Here is a 16,973-nt window from a genome sequence, read left to right on the forward strand (position 1 = left end):
GAATCGCTACTGTAGGTGGCAATACCAGACAAAAATGGATTTTTGGCACTCACAGTAAAATACGTTACCTAATTCATCTAGGGACACCAGATAATCATGGGGTGTAGAGGGTGCTGTTCCAGGTCAGACACAAGGGTAAACTAAACTGGTTAATGGGCTGCCTCCAGAACATCACTACACAATGAATGAGAGCAACACTCAGAGAGAGAACACAAAACAGAGGGGCTATATTTTACTAAAGATCGATTTTAATCCATTTCAAATCATCTAAATAAAAGTTGGGTTTCATGGGCTAAAACACATTTACAGATTTTCAAATGAGAGTAAATGTGTGATTTAGCCCCTGAAACACATCAATTTAGATCAGTGATCTTCAACACGTAGCTCGCGAGCTACCGGTAGCTCGCCGTAGTATTTTTGGTAGCTCACAGAGCGCACGGGCTTGGGCAGTCACTGGCACTCCTCCTTCCTTCATTTTTAATATGGTGCCGGCCGTCAGCCAATCAGAGCTCGTGGACCTGCAGTGGCGGCACCTGATTGGCTGCCGGACCGCGAGTTTTGATTGGCTCACTTACCGGCACCATATTTTAAATGCCCGCCGCCGCCAGAGACTCTGTCACCCTCATCGCAGCCACTCTCCGGACTTCACAGGAGAGGCGCGCGCTGCGCTCTCCTCCCCTTCCGTCCCTCGTACAGGAGGAGCAGCACCAGCGGCAGTAGAAGAAGCCAGCAAGGGTTAGCACTGTGTGGGGAACTATATTGGACACTGGGGGGGGGGGGGGGGGGGGGGGGTATTTTATCTGGCGCTGCGGGGGGAATTGTATCTGGGACTGGTGGGGGCATTGTATCTGGCACTGCTGGTGGGAGCATTATTTGTGTATCTGGCACTGCTGGAAGGCATTATTTGTATATCTGGCACTGTTGAGGGGCATTATTTGTATATCTGGCACTGTTGAGGGGCATTATTTGTATATCTGGCACTGTTGAGGGGCATTATTTGTGTATCTGGCACTGCTGAGGGGCATTATTTGTATATCTGGCACTACGCGGGGGAGGACATTACTTGTAGTTGTGAGGCCACACCCACTTTTGTGAGTCCACACCCACTTTCGCAGGAACGCACGCGCATTGGGGGGAGGGGGTAGCTCCTTCAGAGGTTTTCTTTTCCGAAAGTAGCTCACACCCCAATTAAGGTTGGAGACCACTGATTTAGTTCAATTAAAACTGACCTTTAGTAATTTACCACAGAGTGTGATACAGAATAGGAGGGAAAATAGTGTCCCCCAGATGGATAAGAGAAAGTTTATGGTAAGTACCAAAAATCCTCTTTTCTCTGGCATTAAATCTTAGACCAGATAACTATGGGGACATACCAAATGTAAGGGAGAGTACACTTACATATAGCTGTGTGCAAAACTGGCATCTCTGGCTACAAAAACATGAACTAGTTGAACTTAGTGAAAATACTGACTGTCGCCCAGGTGGCAGCTTTTGCATAAGTACTTCACAGAGACACCCTGTTACATGAGCCAAAGAGGCACTCACAGATTTGGCCCATTCTGCCTCTTTTTTCCCTACAGAATCCAGTTCAAACTCCTCACACTCACCTTCACAGCGCTCCTCCCCTTCTACATCTCCAATCATAGACAGGATGTAATGGAATCCGAGATTACCCGAAGGTACGGGATGCCAGCCGATTTCAAACTTTTTTTTTAAAAGGCCGGCTTCCCGCACCTCCGGTGATCTGACGCCATACATCCGGCCGCTCATGTCAGTCCACACTTTTCCCTCCCTCTCTGTTCTTCTTCTGCTTGTTGCCTTGCCTTTGCAGTGATTAGCTCCTCTCACCCTTGCAACCAAGACTTCTTCCATGCTGATCCCCTCCTCTGGAATTCACTTTCCCCATCCTATAAGGTTGTCTACCAGCATGCAGGGATTCAAATCTTCCCTGAACGCCTACTAGCCCTCCTCACATTGTCAATAGTTAACTGCTACCCTCCATCTTCATTTCGGATTCAGTATGATCTCCCGAGTGTCGGGATTTAAGTTGCTGACGCCGAAATCCTGACAGTCAAAATCCGGACATTGAGTGCAGAGTGTCCGTCTGCCACGCTTCGGGGTCGGTGGCGAGCTATTCCCCCTCGGGTGGTGGCGTGGACCACCACCCTAGTGGGAATTGCAGGCGACAGTCGGGATTTCGACCATCTGCATTTTAACTGCTGTCGGGATTCTGGAGATGGCATTTCGAACACTGAGATCCAGACAGTCGGAAAAATTAACTGCATACCCTCGTCTCTTTCTAGTTCACCTCCAATCCTTTACTGTAACCACTCTGATATATATATACACTGGTCAAAAAAATAAAGGGAACACTTAAACAACACAATGTAACTCCAAGTCAGTTACACTTCTGTGAAATCAAACTGTCCACTTAGGAAGCAACACTGATTGATAATCAATTTCACATGCTGTTGTGCAAATGGAATAGACAACAGGTGGAAATTATAAGCAATTAGCAAGACACCCCCAATAAAGGAGTTGTTCTGCAGGTGGTGACCACAGACTACTTCTCAACTCCTATGCTTTCTGGCTGATGTTTTGGTCACTTTTGAAAGCTGGCGGTGCTTTCACTCTAGTGGTAGCATGAGACGGAGTCTACAACCCACACAAGTGGCTCAGGTAGTGCAGCTCATCCAGGATGGCACATCAATGCTGTGTCTGTCAGCGTAGTGTCCAGAGCATGGAGGCGCTACCAGGAGACAGGCCAGTACATCAGGAGATGTGGAGGAGGCCGTAGGAGGGCAACAACCCAGCAGCAGGACCGCTACCTCCGCCTTTGTGCAAGGAGGAACAGGAGGAGCACTGCCAGAGCCCTGCAAAATGACCTCCAGCAAGCCACAAATGTGCATGTGTCTACTCAAACGATCATAAACAGACTCCATGAGGGTGGTATGAGGTCCCGACGTCCACAGGTGGGTGGGGGTTGTGCTTACAGCCCAACACCGTGCAGGACGTTTGGCATTTGCCAGGGAACACCAAGATTGGCAAATTCGCCACTGGCGCCCTGTGCTCTTCACAGATGAAAGCAGGTTCTCACTGAGCACATGTGACAGACGTGACAGAGTCTGGAGACGCCAAAGAGAACGTTCTGCTGCCTGCAACATCCTCCAGCATGACCGGTTTGGCAGTGGGTCAGTAATGGTGTGGGGTGGCATTTCTTTGGGGGGCTGCACAGCCCACCATGTGCTCACCAGAGGTAGCCTGACTGCCATTAGGTACAGAGATAAGATCCTCAGACCCCTTGTGAGACCATATGCTGGTGCGGTTGGCCCTGGGTTCCTCCTAATGCAAGACAATGCTAGACCTTATGTGGCTGGAGTGTGTCTGCAGTTACTGCAAGACGAAGGCATTGATGCTATGGACTGGCCCGCCCGTTCCCCAGACCTGAATCCAATTGAGCACATCTGGGACATTACGTCTCGCTCCATCCACCAACGCCACGTTGCACCACAGACTGTCCAGGAGTTGGCGGATGCTTTAGTCCAGGTCTGGGAGGAGATCCCTCAGGAGACCATCCGCCACCTCATCAGGAGCAGGCCCAGGAGTTGTAGGGAGGTCATACAGGCACGTGGAGGCCACACACACTACTGAGCCTCATTTTGACTTGTTTTAAGGACATTACATCAAAGTTGGATCAGCCTGTAGTGTGTTTTTCCACTTTAATTTTGAGTGTGACTCCAAATCCAGACGACCATGGGTTAATAAATTTGATTTCCATTGATAATTTTTGTGTGATTTTGTTGTCCGCACATTCAACTATGTAAAGAACAAAGTATTGAATAAGAATATTTCATTCATTCAGATCTAGGATGTGTTGTTTAAGTGTTCCCTTTATTTTTTTGAGCAGTGTATGTATGTATGTATGTATGTATGTATGTATGTATGTATGTATGTATATATATATATATATATATATAAATAATTAATATGTGTATGTTCAGGGCTAGTGCTAGGTTCTCCTGCCCCTCAGACTCCCAGACTTGCTGTAATGCTCTGCGCAGCGAACTTGGGTTGTGGAATGATGCACACATCCCAAAAAAAATCTAATAGCTAGCCATGGATATCTCAGGTTTTCAGAAACTTGTTTACTTAATATTTTATTTATATAGCATTTAACAGATAATATAGTATCTAATAATACAGTACAGAACCAATGAAGAACAGAAAAGGTTTTCAGTAAATACAGAGAACATGGAGATACTAAAGGGACATTACAGAAATGCTTGAGGAAACAGGAAAGTCTTGAGTCTGTTTTTAAAAGATTTAAATGTGGGGGTCTCTCAAACTGTGCGGGGAAGTGAGTGCCAAAGAGTCAGAGCCACATGGCTAAAAGCTCAACCTCCAAATGAATTACAGGAGATTTTTGGTACTGCAAAAAGTCCGTCATCTACAGATTGGAGTAATGGAGCATGGTAGTATGGAATCAGAAGCTGCTTCACGTACCTAGAGCCCTGGTCATGTAGGGCTTTGAAAGTCAGTAAACCAATCTTGAAAACAATTTGCCATCTTACAGGCAGCCAGTGGAGGCAGTAGAGGATGAGTGTTATGTGGCTGGAACGGGGCTGCTTAGTTAACAGCCTGACAGCTGCATTTTGTACCAGCTGTAAGCGGTGCAGTTCTTTTGCTGGGAGACTAGGGTAGAGGGCATTGCGGTGCAGTTCTTTTGCTGGGAGACTAGGGTAGAGGGCATTGCAGTAGTCTATTTGAGATGATGCAAATGCATGTATGACTTTTAGATGTATGACCTCAGAGTGAATCAAGTGCTTCAGTCTGGATACGTTCCTCAGATATAAGAATGAGGATTTGATTGTGACTGATATCTGATGTTTAAGTGTCAAGTCCTCTTTTTTTATCAGAATTCAGTCGCAGCCAAATGGCTCTCATCTACTCCTGAAGCTCAGCTAGACTGCCATTTAGAGTTATTATTTGTTTCTCAGTATCTGGAGCAAAGGACAGATACAGTTGTGTATCATCTGCATAGCAGTGGTAGACCAGGCCATGGCGCATAATTATGTCACAGAGTGGTAGCATGTATAATGCAAAAAGCATGGGGGTATAGTATAGAACCTTGTGGAACACCATATGGCCGTGGCACTGATGATGATGATGAGTATACTTCAGACGAAACTCTTGATACCTGCCGGTGACAAATTATTTGATCCTGTTAAGGACTGCGTCATCCAGTGAACAGGGAGCTTAATCAGAATGCCATGGTCCACGGTATCAAATGCTGCAGAGAGACTCAGAAAGATTAAGATTGAACTGTCTCACCTCTGTCTCTTGCCATCTGAAGATCATTTAACACACACACTATTTCTGTGCTATGTCTTCTCCTGAATCCTGATTGGAATGGATCATAAATATCATGGGTTGGCGGGCGGGTTACTGATAACCGTTTCTAGAAAAGGAAGGTTTGATTCCGGTCTGTAGTTGGTCATACAGTCTGGATCTAAAGTAGTTTTTTTAAGGAAAGATCTAAAAATTGCTTCCTTTAGTGGTTCAGGAAAAATGTCCATCTGCAAAGAGCATTGAACTATTTTTGCACCTTAGGCCCAGTATGTCCATACACCCTATAAGAAGCTTGGTTGAGGCAGGTTCCAGATCACAGGTAGTGGGATGTAACATTTGCGTAATTTCAGCAATGTATTTTACATCTATTGGGTCAAAGCTGGTCCATGAAGACAGGAAGACAGGTGGCTTATATTGTCAGGCTTGGCAGTTTGGCACTTCTTTGATGGCACAGTGGAGATTCCAGCCCGGATGGCGTACACTTTATCTGCAAATTTGCAAACTTGTTGCATCTTGTCTGGGAGAGGGTACAGGCATTCTGGCTTGCAAAGCATCCCCACTGTGCAGAAAAGCTGAGCTGGCCTATTGTTTGTTGCTGTGATCTCATTTGACAGGAACTCTGATTTTCTTACGAGCTATTGTGGATTGATATTCTTAATTTTGCTTTATTAGTTCTATCTTGTCCTCTACCAGGTTAGTCTTCCTCCTTCGTCTTTCCAGTTGATGCCAGCTTTTCTTGAGCTCATTAACATGGATGTCAAAGCACGGAGCTTGACTGTGTAGTTTATGAGATTGTATACGCACAGGGTGGATAATATCAGTTGCAGCCGTCACATCCCTATTAACGGACTAGGGAACAGGGATCTTCACAGGCACCCAGGAGCTGGAGTGTAGGAAACTGGGCAGGAGTATGTAATTCCTCATAGAATGCTAAGAACGTCAGATATCAGCTGGTTGATACTGGAAACAAATCTGAGAATAGCTGGTGCGGATACTCCTATAGGTACTGGTACTCAGGAGAACTGTCAGAAACTGAGTATATAACTGGAATCGACTAGAGCTACAGAACCGGATTGGTACCGACTGAGGCTGTAAGTTACCATGCTGGGGCCGGTTATAGCTTTAGAGATGTCGGCCTGGACCGGCTATAGAGTTAGAGATGCTGGACTGGTGACAGCTATTGCTTCAGAGGTGCCAGACCGGAACTGGCTATAGCTTCAGAGATAAAGAAAAATGCTGATGCTTTTTTCTTTATTTTGTGTAGTACTAGAAGCATGGTAGCACCTTTCATTATGTTTAATAATAGGGTGTGTAGTCCAAACCCCCTTGTTTCCTTATAGCTTCAGGGATGCCGCGCTGGAACAGGCTATAGCTTCATGCCGGGCTTGTACCGAAATAACTTCAGTGTACAGAAACAGGCTGGAACTGGAATAGCTTCAGTGTACAGAATCGGACTGGAACCCGAATAGCTTCAATGTACAGATCCGGGCTAGAACCGGAATAGCTTCAGTGTTCAGAACCATCTGGAACTGGAATAGCTTCAATGTACAGCTCCAGGCTGGAAATGGAGCAGCTTCAAATAACAGAACCGGGCTGGAACCGGAGTAGTTCTATGAAGAGAACTGGGCTGGAACCATGACTTGTGAAATAGGTTCGGGTTGGTAATACTGGGTAGATAGGCTGACAAAGAATAAGGCATATATGCAGGGAGACCTGGAATCTGGAGCCACAGGACGCCTGTTGACAAACGTTGCTCTGGCACATTCTAAGTCCCAGAAGGCTCCTTTTATCCCACATGCCTGTCGCCCATTAGAGGACGTAATCACCTGTGCAGAAACTGGTGCCCAATTGGCTGAACTGCGGTCAGCTGACCGGGACTAAGATGGCAGCGCCCAGCAGATGGAGCCAGCGGAAACACCCACATGGACATGCCAGTGAGGAGGCTGTTCAGGAGTGCAGTGAGACATCACTGGACTGCAGAGAAGACCGTGACCGGGAGCCATGATGACAGAGAGCAGACCCCAGCAACCTCGACCAGCGACTGTGCAATGCCGTAACTAGACATTTTGGTGTCCTCTACCAGAAAAATAATTGGTCCCCCCCCCCCTATCCAATAGGTAAAATTGGGACAGGGAGGCCAAAAACGTGCACATCCAAAATACAGGGGCGTGACCACTGAATAGTACCAATTCACATTACATCACACAGTAGTACCACTTATACATATTACCATGCCCAGTAAGAGCTCGTTATTCACGTTACACCACAGTAAGAGCCCTTATACACGTAACACTGCACAGAAAGAGCCCCTTATATTACTCCCAGCTTTTAGCGCCGTCAATGCTCACCACAACCGCTCTGGAGCTGCTGCCGGATGCCTTTCCCTCCAGTGTCCCGGATACCGGCTGACCCCGCAGGCGTGATTGTCTCTGTCCGCAGCAATACACTTCTCCTGTAGAGCAGCAGGGGAATCGACCGCACTGCTGCAATGGAACAGGGCAGTCAGTCAGGGACACGGCTCATGTTGCGCTCCCATCCCAAGTGCGAAATGCACACCCTGCCCACATGTGGCTACAGTTCTGATTAGATCAGAAGGAGTTGGTATAGGAAGGAGTGGGGGTGGGGATTTTACCTGTAGCATGGAGACTGCTTTTATATCTATTCCCAGCAAGCACACATTTACAAATAGATGTTTCATTTAGATGGGTTTAAGGTATTGCTGTGTGCAGCTGCAGCAGCCAGGCAGCAAGGCTCAGTTGGGCGTTCAGGTGCAGCACAGCCAGACCCAGGCTCCGCTGATTCCCTCCCTGTGCTTTTACTCCATGCATGCAGGAGCCAGAGAGGGAAAGGTCAGTGAGGAGACGACACCAGCACTCACAGCTGAGGCAAAAGCCAATCGGCCGCTTTAACTGATTGGCTGCTGGTCCGCCCGCGCCTATTAGCTAGAGCCCCATGGCTTCCCGACTAAGTCCCTTGACGGTGGGCGCTGCAGTGACAGGAGGTGGGCGCTGGCGTGCCCGTGGTGATGCCACATGGTGCGCCCACAGTGCATATGCGCTGTGGGCAAGGCACCACTGGCACATAGGTAGTTATGGCCCTGCGAGTGGGTAAGCATAGCAGCCGCTGAATCCTGACAGTATCTATCTGATACATTACATACACTGCACTTTGCATGAGGCTGCATGTCGACATTATGAATGTTAACAAAATAGGCAGAACCCATCTACCATATCAGGATTGCCTAATTACATTTTTCGGTCATGGTGTAAATATAAAATAAATAAATAGTAATACAAAGATGGTGCCCAGTCAGCACTGAAATCATATTCATACAAAGTAAAAGTCACAAAGGATGTGCTTTACTGAACCCTACTGTAACTCTGGTTACATATTATACACAATATTTTTGTTGAACTATGGCCCTCATTCCGAGTTGTTCGCTCGCTAGCTGCTTTTAGCAGCCGTGCAAATGCTAAGCCGCCGCCCTCTGGGAGTGTATCGTAGCTTAGCAGAAGTGCGAACGAAAGGATCGCAGCGCTGCAACAAAAAAAGATTGTGCAGTTTCTGAGTAGCTCGAGACTTACTCCTTGCTAGCGATCACTTCAGACTGTTTAGTTCCTGTTTTGACGTCACAAACACGCCCTGCGTTCGGCCAGCCATGCCTATGTTTCCCCAGCCACGCCTGCGTTTTTATCCGACACGCCTGCGTTTTTACACACACTCCCCGAAAACGGTCAGTTACCACCCAGAAACACCCACTTCCTGTCAATCACTCTGTGGCCAGTAGTGCGACTGAAAAGCGTTGCTAGACCTGGTGTGAAACTGCATCGGCTTTTGTGAAAGTACGTTGCGGGTGCGCACTGTGCCCCATACGCATGCGCAGAAGTGCCACTTTTTTGCCTAAACGCTGCGCTGCGTACGAAAACAGCTAGCGATCAACTCGGAATGAGGGCCTATAATCATTTGTGAACAAATAAAGAAGCACAAGGCCTAATTCAGATATGGATACAATGCCGATATTTACTGAACTGAGTGATTATCAGCCGATGTATGTATCACAGTCGCACTGCACGCATGCCAAGGTACTTTAGTGATGTCTGCTCACAGTGACGATTTCTTCGCAGAGTGATTGACAATCAGGGACAGTTTAGGGGTAGTAGCGGAGAGTGGTGGCAAAAACACAAGTGTGTCGCAACCGTTTTCAGGGGTTATCTCAGCCCACAACTGCGATCACTATGCAGAAAACATGGTGCTGGCATCTCGCTTCCCACTGACTTGGATCTGCATGGCCCACTGCAAACCAATACATGTCCAGGAAGCTACAGCATCAGCAGATTTTTGCACATTCGCTGCGTATGGAATCGCAGCTGCCAATGCATTAGCGTACACCCTCCTGTATCAGACTGACAGGTAAGAAGCAAAATGATTTTCTGCAAAACATTTTATTGAAAAATACAAGAGAATGGAAGATCAGACAGACATAATTCAGCAGTGCTAGTACAAAATATTAACAGTGATTACAATATATTTTTGCAGTGACCAGAACTAGACTGAAATAGAAAGAGAAGTTACAAGTCAGCAGCAGCTTGTACCAGTTTCATAACATTTGGACAATCCCACTTGGAATGACAAATGGAAGAACAGTGGTAAGCACACAATTCTAAATATAATAAGGGACACAATGTGACAGATTTTAGCTTTGCAGGTGGATCTCAAAACCGCCCAATGAATGTGGTGCCATCTTTTACATTAAAGATGTTCTGGACCAAACCTGCTCAATGAGAAATGTCCCAAATGTATAAAAATATATAGGAAGTTGCCCCCTGAAGCTTGGTGCCGATAAGCAAAGCACTAGCTCGGCGCAATAAATGGGTATTACTACAGAATATTTACATTGAAGAGTTATGGCCGGACTGGTTGCTCCAGGTTCAGTTCTTGGCTCCAGAGCGTTCTCCAGAAGTGCACCACCAATTTAATGTTATGGAATCAAACTAAGTAATGTCATTGACTGATTACTAATCTTGGTCAAACAAGAGGTCAGTTCTTCTGCCACAAAGAAGAGTGAAAGTACTTAGTATTTTATTATATGGCTCATATTTGACATTTTTAGTCACTTTTCTGGAAACTAAATATCCTGTTTGTAAATTCTGAAGTTTTCAGGAAATTTCCTCAGACTAAGAAGTAGCCCATGGCTCCATTACCACATTCAAAAATGTAGCGTACAATGTCAAATGGCGAACGTTGCTTCATCTTGCCTCGGGTACATCAGGACAATGCTTCCTTAGTGCAGTATAGCTGGGATAAAGTTTTGCTCAGAACCGGGCCAAGGTTTCTGGAAGAAGATTAACAGCACAAATTAGCATCAGACAAGTAGACTGCCTCCAGATCTATGCGTGAAGATGTAATATAGTATCTCTGTTATAAGCTCACACTCCACAATTCTGTACAACACTAATTATTATATACACATGGGAATTTCAGCATTCATACTGCTTAGTGGATAAAACATGCCGGCCCCATTTCAGGATCTAGGTCTAAGGCAGAATTACGAAGATGGACAACTGTCTTTCTTGCAAGATTCTGAGGACGTCATCAAAACATACTAAAGACTTTTTACCAAATGGCAGACTTCAGACTTGCTGGCTTTTTCATGGTTGTACATTCAATGCTGAATAAACTGGAAGTCAAGGAACTTAACCCTTTGTGTTCCTCTTGATAATTGGTGCATAATTAATACACATACCTCTGAAGCTTGCCACATTTCACGTTGGAGAGCAGCTTCTCCCTCTCTTCAGTGATAGAGCACAGCTCATATGCAGACAGTAGGCTGATGGTTAGAAGAGGAAGGGAGACAGTGACAAGAGGAACTCAGCGACATCCTGTTTAATCATTTACAGCACATTGCAAAGTACCAAGAAGCCAAAATGTATGTTTTCCTCTAATTTATGCCTATCACTGTGACTTCCACTTGTCTATGCTTAATGCAGGAACACAACAACCTAATTAGTAAACCACTCATATCCACTGTGTTCATTTCTCTTTTCTTAGAAAGGGAGAAGGACAGCCAGCCCATAAACCATAAGTGTATAGTGTAAAGCAGGCCTGGCCAACCTGTGGCTATCCCGTTGTTGTGAAACTACAAGTCCCAGCATGACGTGCCACAGTTTACCATTCCCGAATAACAAAACTGTGGCAGAGCATGCTGGGACTTGTAGTTTCACAACAGCTGGAAAGACACGGGTTGGCCAGAGCTGGTGTAAAGCATTACCACATGCAGCCCATATGCAGCAAAGACTAATTTATTCTGCAAAATATTTTCAATCAATATTGCAATGGTTTCCCAGTTACCGTGCTACAAACAGAATGAAAGCACAGATAAGGAAAAATAAGATTTTACTTACCGGTAAATCTATTTCTCGTAGTCCGCAGTGGATGCTGGGGACTCCGTAAGGACCATGGGGATAGACGGGCTCCGCAGGAGACATGGGCACTTTAAGAAAGAATTTAGGTTCTGGTGTGCACTGGCTCCTCCCTCTATGCCCCTCCTCCAGACCTCAGTTAGAGAAACTGTGCCCAGAAGTGCTGACAGTACAAGGAAAGGATTTTGGTAATCCAGGGCAAGATTCATACCAGCCACACCAATCACACCGTATAACATGTGAAAACAACCAGTTAACAGCATGACAAACGACAGAGCATCAGGTCAAACCCTGATGCAACCATAACATAACCCTTATTGAAGCAATAATTATATACAAGCATTGCAGAAGAAGTCCGCACTTGGGACGGGTGCCCAGCATCCTCTACGGACTACGAGAAATAGATTTACCGGTAAGTAAAATCTTATTTTCTCTAACGTCCTAGTGGATGCTGGGGACTCCGTAAGGACCATGGGGATTATACCAAAGCTCCCAAACGGGCGGGAGAGTGCGGATGACTCTGCAGCACCGATTGAGCAAACAAGAGGTCCTCCTCAGCCAGGGTATCAAACTTGTAGAACTTTGCAAAAGTGTTTGAACCTGACCAAGTAGCCGCTCTGCAAAGTTGCAATGCCGAGACCCCTCGGGCAGCCGCCCAAGAAGAGCCCACCTTCCTAGTGGAATGGGCCTTAACTGATTTTGGCAACGGCAATTCAGCCGCAGAATGAGCCTGCTGAATCGTGTTACAGATCCAGCGAGCAATAGTTTGCTCTGAAGCAGGAGCACCAAGCTTGTTGGATGCATACAGGATAAACAACGACTCTGTTTTCCAGACCCTAGCCGTTCTGGCTACATAAACCTTCAAAGCCCTGACCACATCAAGCAACTCGGAATCCTCCAAGTCAGTAGTAGCCACAGGCACCACAATAGGTTGATTTATATGAAAAGATGAAACCACTTTCGGCAGAAATTGTGGACGGGTCCGCAATTCTGCTCTATCCACATGGAAAACCAGATACGGGCTTTTATGTGACAAAGCCGCCAACTCTGACACACGCCTAACCGAAGACAAGGCTAATAGCATGACCACCTTCCACGTGAGATATTTCAACTCCACCGTTTTAAGTGCTTCAAACCAGTGGGATTTCAGGAAACTTAACACCACGTTAAGATCCCAAGGTGCCACTGGAAGCACAAAAGGAGGCTGAATATGCAGCACTCCCTTTACAAACGTCTGAACTTCAGGTAGAGAAGCCAACTCCTTTTGAAAGAAAATGGATAGGGCCGAAATCTGGACCTTAATGGAACCCAATTTTAGGCCCAAATTCACTCCGGACTGTAGGAAGTGAAGGAAACGGCCCAGCTGGAATTCCTCCGTAGGAGCATTCCTGGCCTCACACCAAGCAACATATTTTCGCCATATACGGTGATAATGTTGAGCTGTCACGTCCTTCCTAGCCTTTATCAGCGTAGGAAAGACCTCATCCGGAATGCCTTTCTCTGCTAGGATCCGGCGTTCAACCGCCATGCCGTCAAACGCAGCCGCGGTAAGTCTTGGAACAGACATGGCCCCTGTTGCAACAAGTCCTGTCTTAGAGGAAGAAGCCACGGGTCCTCTGTGAGCATTTCTTGCCGATCTGGATACCAAGTCCTTCGTGGCCAATCTGGAACAATGAGGATTGTTCTCACTCCTCTTTTTCTTATTATCCTCAGCACCTTGGGTATTAGAGGAAGAGGAGGAAATACATAGACCGACTGGAACACCCACGGTGTGACCAGGGCATCCACAGCTATCGCCTGAGGGTCTCTTGACCTGGCGCAATACCTCTGTAGCTTTTTGTTGAGGCGGGATGCCATCATGTCCACCTGTGGCAGTTCCCACCGACTTGTAATCTGTGCGAAGACTTCCTGATGAAGTCCCCACTCTCTCGGGTGGAGGTCGTGTCTACTGAGGAAGTCTGCTTCTCAGTTGTCCACTCCCGGGATGAACACTGCTGACAGTGCGCTTACGTGATTCTCCGCCCAGCGAAGAATTCTGGTGGCTTCCGCCATCGCCACCCTGCTCCTTGTGCTGCCTTGTCGGTTTACATGAGCCACTGCGGTGATGTTGTCTGACTGAATCAGAACCGGTTGGTCGCGAAGCAGGGTCTCTGCTTGACGTAGGGTGTTGTATATGGCCCTTAGTTCCAGGATGTTGATGAGAAGGCAAGTCTCTTGACTTGACCACAGACCTTGGAAATTTCTTCCCTGTGTGACTGCTCCCCAACCTCGGAGGCTTGCGTCCGTGATCACCAGGACCCAGTCCTGAATGCCAAATCTGCGGCCCTCGAGAAGGTGAGCGCTCTGCAGCCACCACAGGAGTGACACCCTGGCCCTGGGGGATAGGGTGATTAACTGATGCATCTGAAGATGTGATCCGGACCACTTGTCCAGTAAGTCCCATTGAAAGGTCCTCGCATGGAACCTGCCGAAGGGAATGGCCTCGTATGATACCACCATCTTTCCCAGGACTCGAGTGCAGTGATGTACTGACACCTGTTTTGGTTTTAATAGGTTCCTGACCAGTGTCACGAGTTCCTGAGCTTTCTCTATCGGGAGATAAACCCTTTTCTGGTCTATGTCTAGAATCATGCCCAGGAAAGGCAGACGAGTCGTAGGAACCAACTGCGACTTTGGAATATTCAGAATCCAGCCGTGTTGCCGTAACACTTCCAGAGAAAGTGCGACGCTGTTCAGCAACTGCTCTCTTGATCTCGCTTTTATGAGGAGATCGTCCAAGTACGGGATAATGGTGACCCCTTGCTTCCGCAGCAGTACCATCATTTCCGCCATTACCTTGGTAAATATTCTCTGTGCCGTGGAGAGACCAAACGGCAACGTCTGAAATTGGTAATGACAATCCTGTACCACAAATCTGAGGTACGCCTGATGAGGTGGATAAATGGGGACATGAAGGTATGCATCCTTTATGTCCAGAGACACCATAAAATCCCCCCCTTCCAGGCTTGCGATGACCGCTCTCATCGATTCCATCTTGAACTTGAACCTTTTCAGGTATATGTTCAGGGATTTTAAATTCAATATGGGTCTGACCGAACCGTCCGGTTTCGGGACTACAAACATGGTCGAATAATAACCCCTTCCCTGTTGAAGGAGGGGAACCTTGACCACCACCTGTTGAAGATACAATTTGTGAATTGCAGTTAACACTATTTCCCTCTCGTGGGGGGAAGCTGGTAGGGCCGATTTGAGGTATCGGTGAGGGGGCATCTCTTCGAATTCCAGCTGGTATCCCTGAGACACAATTTCTATCGCCCAGGGATCCACCTGGGAGTGAACCCACTTGTGGCTGAAATTTCGAAGACGTGCCCCCACCGGGCCTAGCTCCGCCTGTGGAGCCCCAGCGTCATGCGGTGGATTTTGTAGAGGCCGGGGAGGACTTCTGTTCCTGGGAACTAGCTGTGTTGTGCAGCTTCTTACCTCTGCCCCTGCCTCTGGCAAGAAAGGACACACCTCGGACTTTCTTGTTTCTTTGTGATCGAAAGGACTGCATTTGATAATACGGTGCTCTCTTAGGCTGTGAGGGAATAAAAGGCAAAAAATTTGACTTTCCAGCTGTAGCTGTGGAGACCAGGTCCGAGAGACCCTCCCCAAACAATTCCTCACCCATGTAAGGTAAAAGCTCCATATGCCTTTTTGAGTCGGCATCACCTATCCATTGCCGAGTCCACAGGACCCTTCTGGCAGAAATCGACATAGCATTTATTCTAGAACCCAGTAGACTAATGTCTCTTTGAGCATCTCTCATATATAGGACAGCGTCTTTAATATGCCCCAGGGTCAAGAATACAGTATCCTTGTCTAAGATATCAATTTCCTCAGATAAGGTATCCGTCCATGCTGCTACAGCACTACACACCCAGGCCGACGCGATTGCCGGCCTCAGTAAGGTACCTGAATGTGTATAAATGGACTTCAGGGTAACCTCCTGTTTGCGATCCGCAGCATCTTTGAGGGTAGCCGTATCCTGTGACGGCAGGGCTACCTTCTTGGATAAGCGTGTTAAAGCTTTGTCCACCCTAGGGGAGGATTCCCAGCGTAACCTGTCCGTTGGCGGGAAAGGATACGCCATAAGAATCCTTTTGGAAATCTGCAGTTTTTTATCTGGAGATTCCCAAGCCTTTTCACATAACTCATTTAGCTTGTGTGAGGGGGGAAAGGTTACCTCCGGCTTCTTTTCCCCATACATATGCACCCTCTTGTCAGGGACTGGGGTTTCCTCCGTGATGTGCAACACATCCTTAATTGCTATAATCATATAACGGATGGATTTAGCCAGCTTTGGCTGTAACATTGCATCATCGTAATCGACACTGGAGTCAGAATCCATGTCGGTATCTGTGTCAACAGTTTGGGATAGTGGGCGCTTCCGAGACCCTGACGGCTTCTGCGACATAGGATCAGGCACGGGTTGGGACCCTGACTGTCCCGAGGCTTCAGCTTTTTCTAACTTTTTATGCAAGGAATTAACATTATCATTTAAAACCTTCCACATATCCATCCAACCAGGTGTCGGCGGCGGAGACACCACATTCATTTGCTCCCGCTCTGCTTCCACATAGCCTTCCTCATCAGACATGTCGACACAAGCGTACCGACACACCACACACACAGGGAATGCCCTCTCTAAAGACAGTTCCCCCACAAGGTCCTTTGGAGAGACAGAGAGAGAGTATGCCAGCACACACCCCAGCGCTATAAACCCAGGAATAACACAGTAACTTAATGTTAACCCAGTAGCTGCTGTTTATATTGCTTTTTGCGCCTAATTATGTGCCCCCCTCTCTTTTTACCCTCTTCTACCGTGTATCAGCAGGGGAGAGCCTGGGGAGCTTCCTCTCAGCGGAGCAGTGGAGAAAAAATGGCGCTGGCGAGTGCTGAGGAAGAAGCCCCGCCCCCTCGGCGGCGGGCTTCTGTCCCGCTTAAATATGCAATTTTTTGGCGGGGGCTCATACATACATACAGTGCCCAGCTGTATATATGCTTAACTTTGCCAAAAGAGGTCCCAAATCCTGCCCAGGGCGACCCCCCCCCCCCCCCGCGCCCTGCACCCTTACAGTGACCGGAGTATGTGTAGGTGTGTGGAGCAATGGCGCACAGCTGCAGTGCTGTGCGTTACCTCAGTGAAGAACACGGAGTCTTCTG

At 47.3% G+C, this 16,973-nt stretch overlaps 1 protein-coding gene across 3 annotated transcripts in view; it reads right to left on the reverse strand.

The window, feature by feature from the left end:
• Positions 1 to 9,775: 9,775 nt before the first annotated feature.
• The window catches only part of MUS81 (MUS81 structure-specific endonuclease subunit), a 415,158-nt gene continuing 407,960 nt past the window's right edge, over positions 9,776 to 16,973 (reverse strand). For all 3 annotated transcript variants that reach the window (XM_063945085.1, XM_063945086.1, XM_063945084.1), the window contains 2 exons: positions 11,093 to 11,176; positions 9,776 to 10,681 (listed from right to left, as the gene is read on the reverse strand). In XM_063945085.1, coding sequence (XP_063801155.1) covers positions 10,615 to 10,681; positions 11,093 to 11,176 — 151 coding nt within the window. In that variant the 3' untranslated portion in view covers positions 9,776 to 10,614. The remainder of the gene's footprint in view (positions 10,682 to 11,092; positions 11,177 to 16,973) is intronic.

Source organism: Pseudophryne corroboree, chromosome 11 (assembly GCF_028390025.1).
Source record: "Pseudophryne corroboree isolate aPseCor3 chromosome 11, aPseCor3.hap2, whole genome shotgun sequence".
NCBI classification, from domain to species: domain Eukaryota; kingdom Metazoa; phylum Chordata; class Amphibia; order Anura; family Myobatrachidae; genus Pseudophryne; species Pseudophryne corroboree.